The sequence below is a fragment of the Rhea pennata genome, chromosome 1 (genome assembly GCF_028389875.1).
Source record: "Rhea pennata isolate bPtePen1 chromosome 1, bPtePen1.pri, whole genome shotgun sequence".
Taxonomy (NCBI): domain Eukaryota; kingdom Metazoa; phylum Chordata; class Aves; order Rheiformes; family Rheidae; genus Rhea; species Rhea pennata.
This window is the reverse complement of record NC_084663.1, coordinates 207,044,871-207,064,202: the sequence shown is the minus strand read 5'-3', so window position 1 is coordinate 207,064,202 and position 19,332 is coordinate 207,044,871. Positions and strand designations below refer to the sequence as shown.

Here is a 19,332-nt window from a genome sequence, read left to right as displayed (position 1 = left end):
CTCACATCGTCTCTCATGCCACAGCAGGCCACCTTTTCAATCTAGTTCTTAAGTTCTCCTGTTCAAACTGTAAGCATAAAATCACTCACAACCTTGCCCCAATACATCCATTTTTCTTTTCTTCCCCCCCCTCCATCTCCTCCCTGTGCCTGTCCCTCTTTTGCTTCACTAACTATAATCTTGATCCCACAGTTATCTTCACACAAGGATGTTCCTTCCTGGATTTATCTGTAAGTCTATTATCTATTACACTGTAAATTCATTCAACCCTTCCTTATTCCATCTCTCTATTGTGGTAAAAATCAGCCAATAAATCTAGTCCTGAACTGTTTGGGAAGAGGATTATGTTTTTGCTTGTTTGTACAGTGCCTGGTACAGCAAAATCTTGGTATCTGCCTGGGCACTCCCACAGTACAAACAACAATCACAAGTCATCAGGATAGGAAGTGATTCAGATCATACATAGTGAAGCGATCCAGGTCATCGTAAATTTAAGATTACTTGAAACCATCCTTTTCTGCATCAATGTGCGCAAAACATTTCAAAAACATTTGCAACGTTATCCTGATTGCCTGCAGGTAAAAACAATTCCACCTTGCAGGTTCTCTGCTCAAAAGTGAACTACACAGATCTCAAGGTGTTTCCAGAAACTGGGATAATACTTGATGTGGCCTCTACACTGGTTCTCTACCACAAGATCATCTTCTTCATCCAAGGTATCAGATATAATCTTGCCCTCTCCCTCTTTTACTCTTTTCTATCTGAGTTACCTTATTCCAGCACTCCATCGCTGATTTGCTAACTACAGTAGATATCCAACTTATTTCCAGTTAGCATTTAACTTACACCTCAGTTTCTATCATTTTATTTTCACACTTCCTCTGTCTGAGCTACAATTTCCTCAATGTTTTCAGAGAGCAGTTTCCCATAGACTGCTAATCCTAGTAAACCTGCTGAGATTGACAGCTCTAGAACCCCATTCAGCAATGCAAATTCACCATTACTTATCTCTATTCCTTTGGATCTTGGCCTATATGCTACCAAGACAATATTTCAACATCTGATCTAATTAAAGGTGAAATAGAGATGACATCAAAAAGGACATTAACAGTTCAGACTTCTGTCTACCCCTTCACACCTAAGTATTGCTCCTTTCTGGATTCCTGCACCAAAAATGTCTTTGCTTATTTAATTTTTATGAGTACTGAAGTCTGATTCCTGTGTAACAGTGTAGATTGCTCTGAAGTCAAGCCAACCCTTAAATAAACCAGCTGAAGCAAGCAGACTGCTTTTTTGTTATGTTTCTTTTTCTAAAAAAAGTGGATCATTTAGGAATTTCGTTTTAATATTAAGCAGAATCTCTGTTTGAAACTAACGATTTTCCACTGACTCATCTATGGAACAACAGCTTTGAAGATGTTGCTCATCCTGCTACAGGGGCTTATGTAACTCCTCCCTCCTGAATATTGGATAAACAAACCCAGGTTATATTAATACAAATAATACAGCTCAACCTAGCTGAGTTATAATAAATAGAGCACACAGATACAGGATCAAAACATTTTGTCGAATAAATGATGATGAGAAATCGCAAAGTTTCTCATTCAGTTTTGCAACAGACTTACTAGTAGCAAAAAGAAGTTTCCTTGGGTCCTGAAAAATAGACAAAAATGTCAATACATACGATTTTATATCCATATGAACAATGTAATAATAATAATTAGATCATAAATCTCATGTGCTTGATAGCATAAGCCATCACTAAATCTGCAGGAATGAATGTAGTGTTTGGTAACAGATTACACTGACTACTATTCAACATAAATTAAAACTTCAGTCTTTGTACTCCCCCAGTGAAGACAATTCTAACCCTTTATGAAAAATTATGAAAAATTTTTACAAATATTTACTTTTGAAAGCCTAATTTCACTCAGTCACCTCTTATCTTTGGAAGGACAGAGGGCAACAGAACAGAGAGAGGTTTTGAAGTTAAATACAAGACAAGCAATGATCACTTTACTACCGGTTACATCAACAAGAAATTTGCACTGAAGCAGGACTGAACAGAGGAGATGACATACCACATATGAAAAGGTGGAAGTAGAGAAGATCTTTGAAAAGGGTAAGAGACAATACATTAGCCCCACAGAAAACTGCTTTACTCCTCCTGGGTCCTAAGCCTCTTGAGCTTTTACCCTCCTTATAGAAAAAAAGATCTTTCTTTTTAACTTTAGGAAAAATGTAATGAGGGGGAGTGGATAATTTTCATACTAATCAGGAAAAACTAAGCTTCCCTGTCCCTGACCCCATCCCCATCCAGATGTGCACACTCACTTCCTCCCGTGTATAGAAAAGATGACAGTAACACCCAGACTAACTGCAATTACTAAATCACGCAGGTAGAATTCACAGACAAGAGTTCAAGAGCTATTAGAGTACCTAAAATCCAGGGTGTTATGATCCTATAGTTACTAAAAAATTGTTACTCTCTCCATTCTGCACAGCAAAACTCCTAAGACAGCTTTGTACAGGCTGCCATGCATACTCTGGTATGTTCTTGCCTGAGGTAAACTCCTGCTGACATTCCTGGTGTGGCTAATGTATTCACTCACTGCTGACATACTCAGACAGTTGAGTTCAGTCCAGAACCTCAAGACCATAGTTGGTGTTGGTATGTCTATCTTCCATGTAACAGCTCAGTGATTAAATCATTCATCCAGAATGTGAAAGACCTTGCTTCTAGGTCCTTATGAGTCTTGACTGAGTTAAGCTCCCCTTTTCCAGGAAAAGATGCAGCTGGGATGAGGTCATTCTAAATCTTTCCCAGGGAAGTTGGTAGAAAAGAAAAGCAGACTTGAGATTAGAATGAATAAAAGCAAAAGAGAGGTTGATTGTAGCCCACCAGAAAATGTCCTGGACTCTGGTCTTACTCCTAAAATCTTCTAATAACTCTCCACTGCAAAATGGACTGGAAAGCGGACTAGAACTCTAGTATGTCCTCAAGAGATCTGCACCACAGACAGAAAAGTCATCCAAAGTATTTTGTAAGTAAAAAATTAGCTTCCAGCTCACCTCATGAAGATACCTAACTCCAACTCTTAACATACATACTACAATTCCCAATGCAGGCCATCAGCAGCTTAAAAGTGCAAAATCAGTATCAAGTCTCATTATCCTCTAATCCTCAGTGTATGTCACATAGCACTATATACTCAGTAAAACAACTTCAGAACATATTTTCCCAAAACAGGTGCAGAAGTGGCTCAACAAGGGCCATCTGAGGAACAGAAAGAGAGGCTGGAAAAAGAACCACAATTTGGGACAACTTGATGACAGCATTCTCCATCTTAAAAATCAGTAAGTATGGTTATGTTGTCTTAAACATAATGGTTATTAATATATGCTTATTCAGAGGAGGAAATAAAAATCACAACAATTCATGTGATGCTGCATTTTCAGTGCACAGAACCAGTTGCACTGTATGGAATGGAACTGGAAAATGGAACTGGATACCCAATTAACTGCATATTTAAAAATTATATTTTGCTTTAAAATATATAAGGATTGATGGCTTACCTCACCATGATAGTTTGCTACATTTAGAGCTGGAAATTCTTCACTGTAGTTCTCAGAGAAGTTAAGAGCATTTACCAAATGAGCAGCAACATGTAAAACTAAAAATCACAGTAGGAAAAGCTGAGGTCAGTAAGCAGGAGGTAGATGTTGTTCTGAACTACTAAAGAAAAACATCTGCTCAGCTACCCAGCTATAACCACATCACCTGTATGACTAATGATACATATATAAAATCATGTATGTATGTATGTATACACACACACACTTTTAAGTATGTCAGACTTACTTTACATTTGTAACAGAAAGTTTTGCATATTTTAAGATGTTTTTTACACTATAGAAATCATTTCTGTTCTGAAATGTTCAGCTGGGAGACAAACAAATATATCCGCCAAAGAACATTATTACTCCACTGAGTAGGGTATTTGCCACTACTGCTCTCTTCTGCAGATAAGTTTTCCACCTCTTCATTTATATTTCTAAGGCCATGTGTAATGGCAAATTTTAACCTGATCTTATTTATCTGTCCTTTTAGAAACTGGAATTCTAAGAAAAGCCTCAGCACTAAAATGTAAGTCTACAGGTTTAAAGGAAAAATAAACTAAAAACCACACAACTGAAAATGCATTCACAATTTAACACAGGGAAGCACAGAGCAAGACTACCCCCAAATGTACTGTACAAGAAAATCCACAAGATACTGCTTTGTTTAAAGTATTTCCAAAATGAGCTGCTGTTCATCACAGTAAAATCTTACCTGAAAAGATGCATATTGTAATACCACATGTCACATGAAAAGTTTTACTTTTATCTAACAGCCTTCTAGTTTTCCTGCTGGCAACCTAATAAGAGAAGAATTCAAGCAATCTCTCTTCTAAAACAAAGCAAAGAAAAAAATACTAACAATAACTGAGGTGATTTAATAGCAACATCAGATTTTACTAGGTTAAATGTCCTTGCAAGCATAATACCAAAATTTAAACACAGTAGGATCAAGACAATGAGGCAAATTCAAGGTCTTGATGAAGAAGTTACAGTTAATTTAATACTACAGATATGAAAAGCCCATAAAGTGATGTCTCTTCTTGTCTTATAACTTATTAATTCCATTATTAATTGTTAGAAGGGTCAATGATTCTTGAGCGAGTAAGAACACAGGGACAGACACCTATTTATATTTGCATACATACATGTACCTTATAGACATCATATTTTATATATAATATAAATATTATACACACACACACACACAGATATTCCCCAAAAGCATTACTTCTATTTCTGCCAGAGTAACCAGTGGACTGCAAGCAATTAAAATTATTTAAAGACTATGGGTGTGGAAAACAAATCCTCTTAGTTTTGCCAGGACCTTTGTTTCCCCTTTGATAACTAATATATCAGGCTGGATGATACCTGCACTATGCAGGCACATGCATAGTTAATAGAGACATAACATTCTTTCCTATTATTTTTTTAATTAAAAAGAATCCAGGACCATACTCTTAACTGCTGTCCTAAAGTTGGTGCTTACCTTCTGAGATCCGCGGAGGAAGGCCAAGAGAACACGGCACATTGGTAAAAGGACCAAGCAGCAATTGAGATTGAGGACAGATGCTGAAGCTCTGCTAATACACAATCCTAGCTGAACAAATACAACAAGAGTTAGATTATAGGGAGAAAGGGTGCTGCAATGGTTCAAACGCCAGTATTAAATCTCCCTTTGTTTGCTTTGAATCTAAACAACTCCCATATTCTCCTGACTCATAGAACAAGTGGGGTTTCATGATGTTTTACATGTACTGGAAGAACAACTCTACACATGACATGCTATCTTTTTCTCTGGAGAGAAACATTTCTCTCCCTAGCATTAATTATTAGAGTAACTTTTCAAAATGAATTTTTTTGTGTGTTTGACAGCATTGGTTTTGAGGATGCTAAAAGAGTAACTAAAATCAGTCCCCAGAGGAGCTAGGAGATGTGTTGTTATCATCCCTTGAAAGAAATGAAGTAGAATTGTTTTTCTCCCAATTTTCTGTGGTTGTATTTTGACAAAGTCTCTTAAGTACTCTATAGTAGTTCCCTGTCATTCGCAACAGTTTCTTCCTAGATGCATAAAAAGGGGGGGGGAGTAAAACTGAGAGAAAAGCTGCTGTCATCATTACTTTAATCCAAACATCACTGAAACTCCTCAAAAAGCCTGAGTTCAGCTGAATTGCAAGAGGTTCAGGCTTGTCAGGAAGAACAGAACTAATCTCAACAGATGACAGCTTTCCACTGAAAGAACCAATATCCGCATCTGTGCTCACGATCACATGAAACAAAACGTATCTGGTACCACAGTGGTGTCTACTCAGAGAACACCTACAAGCTCAAATACACTTATATAAGCAAGAAAGAGGAATAAATATATGAACTATGTAGACAGCCACTTAAGCAAAATGTAACGATTTTCTGATAATCTAGAAAAAGATGTAAAATAAAAGATTCTATTAAACTGAGATGATTATATTGTTCTGAAGATTGTAAGAGCACTTTCACAGGACCCCTTATCGCTTCACACTATTCAGTGCCATATATGGACCCAAAGAAACCAGGTTCTCTTCAGTTTAATGACACAAAAGTTGGGAACTTTAATGAAATCTGATTTCACTAATGCTCATAGTAGTATATTTGGAATTATAAAATTGGAAAAAAAATACTTGTCAAATAAATGAACAAAGCACACCTTAGTGTCATAACCCTGTATTTTGTTATCTTATATTCTCTCACTTATTTGTGAATTCTAAAAAAGTTAGCAGCTTGCCATTGCTCTCCTCATTATTAGGAGGAATTAAAATTTCACTGAATTTTATAAAAGATGCTTTTAGACTGTCAACAGATTTCTGAAAAGATATTTCTATGATGTTCTCTAAAACCTAAGTTTTTCAACTTCAAAAAAAATTAATAAAGAACTGTTGTATAAGGTAATTCATAATTCAAATGCTGCAAAGGTATGTGAATGTTGTGAACGTATACAAGTTATATATTGAAAGTTACCACAGATGTATCACTTTTCCAAAATTAAATTTTATGCCAAGAAAGAGAACATTTTTATTTCTCAGAGAGGAAAGAAAATAAATAAATAAATAAATAAAACATTTTCGTTATATTCTTAAGTTTCCTATCTATGAAAAAGAAACAAAATTGGAGAGAAACAAGGAGGTTTTATTCACTTGAAAATTTAAATTTTTGCAAAAAATATTACAATCCCTTTTAACTTTAAAAATTTAGTTATCATTCCTTGTATTTTATTGACTTAGCTTTGCCACTGAAATGGATGAATGTATAAACTAATCAAGATAAAATAAACAAAGGACCTGGAAGTCAGCATGTCTAGCAAGACACCAAGCAAAACAGCATGGCAGGAGCACAAAACACCAAAACCACCACACCACAAAGTATCATTTCATATCATAGAATCATAGAACAGAATCATAGAATCAGTAAGGTTGGAAGGGACCTCTGGAGATCATCTAGTCCAACCTCCCTGCTCAGCAGGGGCACCTAGAGCATGTTAGACAGGGCTGCATCCAGGTGGGCCTTGAAGAGCTCCAGAGAAGGAGACTCCACAACCTCTCCGGGCAACCTGGTCCAGGGCTCCGTCACTCTCACAGGGAAGAAATTCCCCCTCACGCTCAGGTGGAACTTCCTGTGCTTCAGTTTCTGCCCATTGCCTCTGGTCCTGTCACACGGGATAAATGAAAAGAGTTTGTCCCTGTCCCCTTGACACCCTCCCTTCAGGTACTTGTCCACATTGATAAGATCCCCCACTCAGGCTTCTCTTCCCCAGGCTGAACAGGCCCAGCTCTCGCAGCCGTTCCTCATAGGGCAGATGCTCCAGCCCTATGATCATCCGCATAACCCTATGCTGGACTCTCCATTAGCTCCATGTCTCTCTTGTCCTTGGCAGCCCAGAACTGGACACAGGACTCGAGATGAGGCCTTCGCAGGGCTGAGGAGAGGGGCAGGATCACCTCCCTCCACCTGCTGGCAACACTCTTCCCAATGTACCCAAGGAGAACATTGGCCTTCTCGGCCACAAGGGCACATTGCTGGCTCATGGTCAACTTGTCATCCACCAGCACTCCCAGGTCCTGCTCTGCAGAGCTGCTCTCCACAAGGTCAGCCCCCAGCTTGTACTGGTGCCTAGGGTTATTTCTCCCTAGGTACATCACTCTGCACTTGCCCTTGTTGAACCTCACGAGGTTCCTCCCCACCCAGCTCTCCAGCCTCTCCAGGTCTCTCTGAATGGCAGCACAGCCCTCAGGTGTGTCAGCCACTCCTCCCAGCTTGGGATCATGCGCAAACTTGCAGAGGAGACATTCTGTCCCCTCATCCATGTCATTGATGATGACGTTGAACAGGATGGGATCCAGGACTGAGCCGTGAGGGACACCACTAGCCACAGGCCTCCAACTGGACTGCACACCACTGATGACAATCCTCTGAGCTCTGCCTTTCAGACAGTTCTCAATCCACTTCACTGTCCACTCGTCTAACCCACACTTCCTGAGCTTCTCTAGGAGGATGTGATGGGAGACAGTGTCAAAAGCCTTGCTGAAGTCACGGTACACAACGTCCACTGCTCTCCCCTCATCCACCCAGGCAGTCATGCCATCAGAGAAGGCTATCAGATTGGATAAGCAGGATTTCCGCTTGGTGAATCCATGCTGACTACTCCTGATCACCTTCTTCTCCTCCATATGCCTGGAGAGGACATCCAGAATGAGCTGTTCCATCACCTTTCCAGGCATCAAAGTGAGGCTGACCAGCCTAGAGTTGCCTGGGTCCTCCTTCTTGCCCTTTTGGAACACTGGAGTGACACTGGCTTTCCTCCTGTCCTCAGCACCTCTCCAGTTCTCCAGGACCTTTCAAAGATGATGGAGAGCGGCCTGGCAACAACAGCCACCAGCTCCCTCGGTACCCGTGGGTGCATCCCATCCGGGCCCATGGATTTGTGGATGTCTAGCCTGCCCAGAAGGTCTCTAATCCTATCCTCCTCAACCAAAGGAAAGTCTTCCCTTCTCCAGACTTTCTCCCTAACATCCAGGCTGCAGGATTCCTGGGGGCTGCCCTTAGCAGTGAAGACTGAAGCAAAGAAGGCATTCAGTAATTCTGCTTTCTCTGTATCCCTTGTCACCAGGGCCCCCGCCCCATTCAGGAGCAGGCCCACATTTTCCCTAGTCCCCTTCTTGCTACTGATGTATTTGAAGAAGCCCTTTCTGTTGTCCTCAGCATCCCTTGCAAGACTCAATTCCAACTGGGCCTTAGCGTTCCTCGCCACATCTCTACATACTCTGACAGCATAACATGAGAAGGCAGCTTTGGAAATTTGCCTGCTTTCAGAGTTTATAACACATTCCTTCTCCGCAGTACATCCAGGCACAAAAATCAGCAGACAAACAGAAGGTAAAGATGTGCACTCTGTCTGGAGTATCCAGCTCTCCACCTTGTCCCCTTTATGCTTTGGCACTTTGTATTATTCAGTTAGGCCTAAGTACTGGGGACCTCCTCACCACACGCTACCCTGCAGCACGAAGTAGTCATAAGGACACCCTCTCTCAAGGTTTTGTCATGGTAAGTAGGAGAGATTACCCCACAGTGTGCACCCTGCCTTGCTCTCTGCCATGTACAAGGCATGATCCCTGCACAACATCCAGTGAATAGATCCCACAGAAGGTGTTCCAAGCAGGACTTCTACAGCAGAGGAACTGGCAACCTACTGAGTTAAAGAAAACAGGACTAGAACAAACCACACCATCTAGTCCATTCCCATCCAGCAGCCCTCCTCCTCTATTTCTTCCAGTAAAGCTAGTAGTAGTCCTTTTTTTTCTTCACACAGAATCTCCCTTGCTTCTATTTTATCTGTTACTTCACACAGTTTTAACAGGTACAATGAAAAAAATTTATTTCCTATTCTGCAGTAACAACTCTTCAGATATTAATCAGGTCTTTCCTCTTCCGTTCTCTCCTACAGACTAAAAGTCAATTCTTACTATTCTTCCTTCACAAGTCATTCTTTGGAGTTTAGATCATTCTGTCTCTTTCTCTGGACTCTTCCAATTGGTCCAGATCTTTCTGTAAGTGCAGTGACTACAACTGAGCACTAACTACAGCAACTGAACTGAGAATTTACTAGTACTGAAAACTGAATGTCACTTCGTGCTTCAAAGTGTGATTAAAAAGAAAAAAGAAAAAAAAAAGTGAACAACCACAGTAAATACTTCTATATCCTTGCCTACATTAGCTTAAAGTGACTTCAGAACATCATAAATATTTTCAGACTACCAAATTAATTGAGCATGGCATGAAAAACACAAGAGTTATTTAGAATTAGAGTTTATGTAAAACCCAGAAGTTAGTTGAACCACTCTTGTAGCTCTTGACTAACATCCAAAAGCTGAAAAACATCACCATATAGTTAACTCAAAAAAAATGTAATAATTTCTACTATATGACCCATGGGATAGGAGTTTCTCAAGAATTTTTGTTGTCTTTGAGTTTAAACATACACCAGGCAAGGTAGCAGTTATCCAAGACTACATTTATTGAGCACAACTATTCTTGTTGCATAACTGCAACAAAACACTCTAGATTAATCTGGAACAGAGTTATTTCGATGTTATGCTTAAGAAACAAACATAATTACTTTTTTGTAAGTTACAGGGAAAATAGCTAAAATGCCAAACAAAACACTGAATCAGCTATAATGAGCAGATAAAGCTTAAGAAGAGTCTTCATCTAGTTCTTTAAGGCCTTCCTTAAATCCAAGGAAGAAAGAAAGGTGGCCAGAGAAGTCTCTTTTTCAAACAAGCTTTACTAAGAATGACTCACTTTTTTTTTTTTTAAAAAAAAAAAATATTGTTTGGTTTGTGTATCACTAGTTTTGTATCACTTGTCACATAATCCTCTTTTTGAAGAAATAACTTGTTTCAACTTCATTTCACTGGTGATGTAAAATCCATAGTCTTCATGTACTGAACAGCTCGCAACATGTATCTTGTAAGAAGCAAAATAGCACATGGATGACCAAGGGAGAGAGCAGTAAAGGGAGGTGAAACTAAAACACAAGTTTTTGTGCTGCTATGAGGCCGCCAGTCTAAGAAGGTACCCTACTAACTTTGCATTGTGTTTTTCTATGTTGTTATTTAATAAATATTTATTTATATGCAATTTCTATGGAAGAATGCCCTTATATTAATTCTAATTCAATGCTATAAGCTTTAGTGCAAAGGGGGGAGGGGGAAAGAACAGGAAATGACTTCTCAAAAAATGCACACCACTTCTGGAAAGTGTGATTCAAATATTTGGATAGAAAATGTCACAATTATTCGCCAATGGTTAAGTTTTAAGATTTGACTCTGAAGAAATAAAATTGGATCTTTTGCTACAACAAGCTTATGAGCAATTTTAAAATAATGGCAAAAAAAATACATTTAGCAATGCTTTTAATAACAGTTCATGCAAGATTCAGAAGTATAACAGAGTACTAAGTTTGCTCTTAATGTATATCCAAAGGCTTAAAATATCCCTGTGAAACTAATTCTTTCCAAATGGCTTCCAAGCAGTCTTTTTCTAGACTTCCTCTGCGTTGCCTGGGTGGCCTAGTAACAAATTAACATAGTGGATTGTTGGATTTTTAAACAATAGTAGAATATAAGATTTTTTTCTTTTTGCTCCAAGGCAACTCAATGGTTCTGGAAGGGAATATATATCCTCAATAACTAGCTAAAAAATGAAAGAAAAATAACCTTCTTCTCTTCCCAAAGAGTATTACTGTCTTAAGAAAAAAATACATATATATTTCATGTTAGCATCATATGAAATTGCTTCAAGAGGCTCAAAAATCTACTCCTTCTGGACACTCCTTTATCAGCTTCATTATAATCAAATCTAAGCATCTGACAGCCTCTTTCTGTGCTTTGCACATCCAGTCCAACACATGCTATTACTCCACTTTACAGAGGGGCAATGAGGCATAAAGAAACTAAAGAATTAATCAAATTCACGGAATTAAATCTGTGGCAGGTATAACAGTGCACTGGATCTGCTGCAAACTTAAAGCTTAAAACTTAAAAACTAGACAAGCTTTTCTCTCCAGGCAAACAGAGTAATCACAGTATTTTCCTTCTGCACAGCAGAAAAGGGCTCCAGAGGTACAGTGGGAACGTAAAGTCTCCAGCTATCACTGCCTGTGGTCCCACAGTACTTGGGATGGACTCCAGACTACATTACGTTTTCTTTATAGAGTAGTTTTTGTTCTGAATAACAAAGTACAGATAATCTAAGATGAAGGATAAATCTGAATAGTACAGATAGCAATTACTTCCCTTAGGCCTACCAAATCTGCCTGGAGATCTAGCAGGAAAACCCAATGAAACTGAAAGGAAGAAAAATGTGAAGGTAGCGGAAACCTACCGGGATATCTGAAAGCTTCTATAAAATTTTAATTTTTTTTTCCTGAAGATGGAAAATACATATGATACACATACAGACTGGAAGGGCTCTCACTGTTCTAGACTTACTCTCCTTCCATAGTGACACCACAATTTCTTTTCAAAATGCGATACCATTTCATACACCAATTAGTATGAAGGGTTGATCCTTCAAGATCTAGCATGATCTAAACTCCACTAGGCCAACCATGAATCAGGGATGAAAGGTGCTCAAAACTCCCCAAAGAGACTCACTGCAACACACTGCAGCTCTTAAGAGAGAGTTGTCTGTTGCCATATTTGGATCACAGACACACAGAAGATGATGTATCTGGTACTAAGGTCTTTCTTTCTGTTGAATCATTTCCCCTTATCATTAAAAGCACAGTAGATAATATGATCTTTAAAATTAGTCTTCTGGCATTTAATGAAGCTATCTTAAGATCTGACAGTGTTGGATAATTATGGGAAACCTTAATTCTTCAACCAAAGAAATATTTCAGCCATAATTCAATTCTGTTCTATAGAGAGTCTTATGCCATGATCATCACAGAGGTAGGAAAAATGATGTCAACAGGACTTGATATTTTTACCACTAATCTATATAATATAGTGGTTAAAAATTCACTAATCATTTGATCTACTTCTACTAACATGTTCACTATGAAATTTGCACAAAATGTTCAGCAAAGGTGGAGGTTCTCACATAAACATTAGCAATAACAGAGCTCTGAAACAGGTTGCACAAAGAGCTTGTGGAGTCTCCACCCTTGGATATATTCAAAAGGTATCTGGATAGGGTCCTGGACTACGTGTTTTAGTTGACCCTGCTTGGCAGGGGGGTGGAGTAAATGTTCTTCAGAAGTTGCTTCCAACCTTAACCATTCTGTGAGGATAGATGCCTTTCACATAATCACTGCCATTTGCTGAAAAAAACAAAAACCTGTGTGGTGCAAACCCCAAGCTCTTTATTGGCTCATAACTGAGAACAATCTTAGCAATGATGGACTGTCCAGGAAGGACAAAGACGAAGGAAAAAATGTTTTAGCAAACATAACAAAGGTCTATGAGGCAAAGAGAAAGCAAGAAGAGATCCTCTTCCAAATTCAAGGGGACTATCAGGATAAAGTCTTGTAGACTAAAACTCTCAGTCTTCACTAGGACATTCAATATATACACATTTACATAGCTTCCATAGCAAGATAACAATCAATCAGTAAATGTTTTTGCTACATCAAACACCTTAAAGAGCAAATCTCAAATACTCTAGTTACAATACAATTAAATAGTTACAACAAGATAGTCTAAATAGCCTAGTTATAATACAATTAAATAAATAAAACAGGACATTAAAGAAAATAAACGCTCAAGATACACAACTCTTCAATGTTTGGATATGTGGGGAAACAGACCACAGTGTGGTTGCACAAGGATCAGTGAAAGTAGAACTTGGCTGCAATTTGCAAAATCTTAATACCGTGATAAACTAGCAAAGAGACAAGTGCAACTTACTGGAACATCTGGAATATATTCCTATCAGTAAATATGGAAGATATCAATGTAACATACAGTAATGTACAGTAAGGAGGCAGCAATTGTACAGCTAAAAGGCCAGGAAGCATTTTCCTTTTCAATCCCATTTTCAGTTATGCAGTCTGTTCCCAAAGGGACCTTTCTGAGGATGAATTTTCTTCACTTTGGTCTGAGACTAAGAAGCTAATCTCTTCCATTAATATCCATTTGACTGCATTAAAGTTATCTGAGTCTAGATTAGAAAGAGAAGAGGGAGAGACAGACTTTTATGCCATGACAAAAAGAGTCCAATGCTTTTTCTGTTCTTTGGGAACTCAGGCAACAGATAACAGCATTAAATTGAATACCTGTTTTAAGAGATTTGAGTCCTGTAATAAGTACTGAACATGTGACTGAATTGGTTGGTCAGATACAAGCAACTTTGTTGGAAAAAATAGCAAAGTTAATGTGAAGGGAATAAACTGGCAGTTTACAAAGAAGTTAATAGTCTCTGACCCAGGAGATATAAAACCTCCAACAAAGAAGATTTCAGAGTCATGTAAGTAACCTATTTATCTTCCTTTCTGTATTGCAAGCTTACCATATCACATCTATCTAGCATGAACATGGAGAAGAAAATATTCCTTTCCTCCTCCCATAGTCTTTTACGTGTAATTACTGCTTGTTGTATGTATGTGTTGTCAGCTTTCTCTTCTTTATGCTAAACAATGCCAGAAGTTTACCCTTTCGTATTAAATCATGAAAAAATTAGATTCTTTATCTGAATTATGTTCCTGAACCAGAGGCAGTGAAAGTACTGATATGGTAAGACTATGATTTGTAGTGTTACAAGCAATTACATATCCAAAGACCATACTTCAAGGTTTTTCAAGGCAAAAATATTGGAAAGGTGTTTACATCCCCAAGGTTCAATTTACCCAGCAAAAACCACAGAACCGTTAAGGCTGGAAGGGACCTTGGGAAGTCCAGCCTCCTGCTCCAGGCAGGTTCAAAATCAAAGTGCAACTAGGTTGCTCAGAGTTTTGCCTAGTTAGTTCTTGAAAACCTCCATGGATGAAGATTCCACACCAAAAGGAGTTCCTGGTCTCCTCAGTAGGACTCAAATTTTCTCAGTAGATCTCAAACTGAACAAAGTGATGATCATTGACGAGAGAAGTTTACCCACTAGATTTTGTAGTGTACAATACGGCTAAAAATCTCCTCCCAGCTAGCTGCTGGCACTTCAGTGCCTTTGACTCCTGCTGTATTCCCCCACAGGAATGGAGGCTCTTCTGTAGGCTAAACAACACCAAAAGTTTACACTTTCTTATTAAATCATGAAAAACTGAGATTCTTACCACATGCCCACAACACAGTAGTGCAACTATCACCATTTTAAATGCATGGAATTAAGGATCAGAAAGAGTGACTGACATATATGAGCGAGTGTTAACCATCTAAACATTTTTTAAAAATCTTGTCCTAAGTGCCTTGCTTAAGGTCGTAGATGATAGAATTGGCAAGGAATAAAACTGAGCTTCCTTCTCATGTAGATGGCTGTTCTCCCTCAGCAATCACTGAAAGAAAGAATAATCTCACTCTTTCTTCTTTCTCACATCAGAAAGAGGAGAAGTGGCATAAAAAGATTGCTAAGAGTTGAATACATTCATGATATTCAGTCCAATACTGTATTTCATATCATAATCTGATTTTCTACAGCTATTCTTCTTGTTCTCTATCCTGTTACTTGATAAACAATAAAATTATCTGTGGTAAATCTTTCAGAGCTCTAGTTCTTAAGGAAGTTTTATTTTATCACAGCATACAGAGAGCAAAAACTCTTCAGCACACCGCACTGAAAACCAAGAGGTCTGAATATATATATATATATATATATATATTTTAAGATCAAAAATTTACAAAAATGTAATTCCTTTTTGCCCTTAGCTGTTGACTGCCTGGAAAAGGAGCAAACTTTTAGGAAAGTATCTGTAAAAAAAATGCATCGTCTTAAGACAAAAAAAGAACCCAATTGTTGAATTATAAATGAAGAATTTTCACCTAAATGTCAAAAATTTAAAACATCATGAAATGACACACAGAGACACTGCATGCCACTCACCCTCCGGAAAGGAGATTGTTTACAGAGATGAGCTATGAAATGGTCAGTGGCTACACACAGCAATGTACAGAAAGAAGAGGAGCAAAAATCCCCATGGAATGTAATAGCAGCTGTAGTATGGGTGTGCTTGTTCTCTGTTTCCTAAAGATACTAAAATCAGATTCAGTTTTCCAGCCCTTGCAAAACTTGTTTTATATGCACATACAAACATATTCAAACTTCAAAATCTTAAAAATTATATTTAAACAAATTCCAAAAAGTAAATTGCAAGAATCTTTTACCATTTTTGTTTGCAAAGTTTTAAAATAGTTTTTAGAACTTTGACTAAAAGTATATTTTAGACTTAGCTTTTCACTTTCCTCCTCTTTTTAAATAGTCTTTAAATTCCCTTGGTGTATTGCCATAGTTGCAGACCTCGTGTTAGATGGATTCAAAATGCTTGGCTTCCTGGTTCTTATCTACTGCTCAAGACAACGAGGCTCTGCTCAAATCATCTTGGAGGTCCTGAATCTGCAAGCCTAACTGTATTATATTATTTTCAATGTTTCTTTCATTCTGAAGTATAAGAAAACTCTCCAAAAGGCTGGTATAAGGTGGGTGAGTTCCAAATTGAGTGGAACTGTGCTGATTGATACCAGCTGACAATCTGGCCCAACGTGTTGACCCAAGAACATTTGCTTTTATAAACAACCCACTTGCTCTGCCGGGAGCAAAAACACTTTTCAAATGGATGCACTAGGCTGCAAAGCCATTACAGGTGGTAAAATTAAACATGTTTTCATACTTTTTCTATCTAAAAGTCATCATAAAGTATTTAAATATTTTCATTCCCTTTGTTCTGCGCTACCAGCTAAGAGTCATTTCTTGAATATATCTGAATCAGCCATAAGAAGAAGAAGAAAAAAAAAAAGAGACAAGTTCACAAAACTTATAGAACTAGCTAGGTACAGCAATGAAAAAATATATGAAAAAATATTTTCATATGAAAATTTTCATATGAAAAAATATATCATGGATCTACCACAGCTTAAACTCGGATCATCCGCAGAGAGTTAGGACAGACACCATCCATGTTTCAGTCCTGCGTAAATTTGTCATTGAAACCCATTTCAGATTATGACATATTGTTAAAAAGCATCATGCTACTCATCCACGTTTTCCTAGATTCTAAAATTCTGGGCAACTCTTATTTTTCAGAAAATTTTTAACCCTTAATCTATCCCTTTGGATAGATGCCATTTCAAACAATTGCAGCTTGATAGTTATTATCTATGGATAACCTCACGAAGTAGACCCATATGGTACCCCCAAAACACTATCTTTGGGGTTTTTTTTGGTAGTGATGGTAGATGTTGCTGAAACAAAATAATCAACTCTCCATTAAATTCAGATTCCAAGACTTTGTTTTTAGAAAGCAAAACGAAAATTAAATGGAATACAATCATTTACACAGAACACTGAATCTATGAAGATAACAATTAAAGATTGAAAAGAACTAAGGTTTAGCCAAAGAGTTCCTTCAGCAAGTATGTATCATAAAAATTAGATTAGAAAGAATTTGCCAAAAAGAACCCATAAGCTTGGCTAAAGTTTTGATGGCTAAGTGGAGATTCAGTCATCTGTTGATCGTGTTTGTGTTCCCGTGAGCCTGCCTGCAGCTGGGGACACGGTGAGGGAAGAAGGGAGGGGGACAGGATAGCTGTTCGACATTTAACCAGTTCTTTTTACGCTCAACATTGTCAACTTTCTACTCCTCAACAACTGCCAACAGCATCCCAGTAAGTTCCTACTTGATCCTTCCCCACTTTGCAGAGTTAACAGGCAGTCTGTGTCATCCTTCACTCTCTATCCCTTCGCTTCAGCCAGCATCCCAACTTCCAGGGGAAAAAGCAATGTTTGGGTCACTCACCCCTAACATCTGATGCAAATAATAATACTGCTGTCCATGATAATAGAGCAGGAAGGTTTTCCAGAAGAGCCATACATTGAGGGAGAGCCAGAAAAACTAAAATTAAGGAAGACAAGAAATAAGAGACAGTAAGTTAAAGTTACATGTGCAAACTTTTCAATATTAATTTCAATCATAAAATGCATACGCATGTAGTTTCATAAAGATTTTGAAATGGAATTGAAAAACAAACTGAAAGCATTTAACAAAAATATTTTAAAATACTAAAAATAACAGCCCCTGTGTGAGAAATTCTGGCTTTCAGTGACTTTCCCAAACTTTATGAACTACCTTTACTACTGAGAGCTGACAAAGCCCTCTGCACACACAACATTCCTCTAAAACTTTAGTTACACATCGCAGTCAAAGGCTCGAGGAGTAAAAACGAGCAACAAAGAGACAAAGACAAAGGCAGGAAGAATACGACCCCCAGGAAGACCCGTGTGCTCCCCCAAACTTGGGGGAAGAGGACGCGCGCGCGCACTCGCGCGCACTCGCGCTCACGGACCGCAGCCCAAGCCCACGTGCGCGCACATCCACAGAGCACCGCGAAACCTAACACCGAGCACGGCCGGGAGCCCCGTGGCCCCTGCTCACGCACGGATGGCACGGAGGAGCGTGCCAGCAGCCGGGACTGCGGCAGTTCAGGCTCACCCGCGCCCGGCCGCGCTCCCCACGCGGCACCCGCGCTAGCCCTGTCCGCGGAGCAGCGCCCGGGCAGCTCCGCGGCTGTGGAGCCTCTCCGCTCCCGCTGCCAGCGCCTTCCCGGGGGAGGCGCCCGGCAGCGGCTCAGCCCTACGAAGGGGAACCCCGGCGGCAGCATCCTACCAGAAAGAGGTGTTTGCTCCCCTCATTGGCCAGCCAGCTCCTGCAGGACGGAGCCATGGCGCGGGAAGCCTGCCGCGGGGGGCTCTGCCCGCTTCCCGCACCCCACGAGCAGTGCTGGCAGGACTTTGGGGGGAGGGGGGGGCCGGAGAGCGAGCCCTCCTTTTCAGCTGGGCTGAGCCGGTCCTCCCCTCTCCCCACCCCCCTCCCTGTCTTCCGGCCGCCGGAGCTGCGGCGCCGGCCCCGCCGCGGAGCCCCGCTGCCGCCGCCGCCGCCGCCGCCGGGCCCCGGCGCGACCCCCGCCCCGGGGCCGCCACCCCGCACGGGCTCGGGTTCGCCTCCGCTTTACTCAGCGCGGGGGTCAGACCGATGCCGCCTGCCTGGACTCCCCCCCCCCCCCCCCCGCCCCTTTGCCAAGCACATTTCCCCCTTCGGAGGAACTTGTCGGTGATATCCTGCCCCGGCCCCACTCCCTCCGCGGCTGAAACGTGATCCAAAAAGCAGGAGGCAGCGGGCGAGTAGCAGCGCACGCAAGTGCGCGGCGCTTCAGCGGCAAACAAAGGCGCTGCCCGGGAACCTCCCCCGGGCGCTGCACCTCAGACCCTTGAAAGTTGGGAAGGGCCGGATTTTGCCCCCGTGGTTTTGATTCTGCTGCCTCAGGTGTCCCCGGGAATCACCACAAGGAACAGGGGCACGAAGCCACCGTGGGTGCGCTCACACCACCTGTACAGTCGCGGCGCACAGAAAATGGTGCCACGCGCAGCTCCGCGTCTAGAAATTTTTAAGTTCTTGCTGCTCCCCTTTGCAACCCTGAACAGTGCTTTTTTGTGCTGTTCCTCCTGTGTGATTTTTTTTCTTTTTTGGAGAGGCGTTGC

General features: G+C 40.1%; 1 protein-coding gene across 1 annotated transcript in view; it reads right to left on the bottom strand.

Annotated features, from left to right (window-relative positions):
* The window catches only part of NOX4 (NADPH oxidase 4), a 105,433-nt gene extending 86,882 nt beyond the window's left edge, over positions 1-18,551 (bottom strand). Inside the window, exons 1-6 of the mRNA XM_062577985.1 lie at positions 18,461-18,551; positions 17,594-17,689; positions 5,108-5,218; positions 4,334-4,418; positions 3,577-3,674; positions 1,626-1,653 (exon numbers count right to left, since the gene is read on the bottom strand). Of these exons, the coding sequence (XP_062433969.1) occupies positions 1,626-1,653; positions 3,577-3,674; positions 4,334-4,418; positions 5,108-5,218; positions 17,594-17,689; positions 18,461-18,517 (475 nt within the window). The 5' untranslated portion in view covers positions 18,518-18,551. The remainder of the gene's footprint in view (positions 1-1,625; positions 1,654-3,576; positions 3,675-4,333; positions 4,419-5,107; positions 5,219-17,593; positions 17,690-18,460) is intronic.
* Between the last annotated feature and the right edge of the window lie 781 nt (positions 18,552-19,332).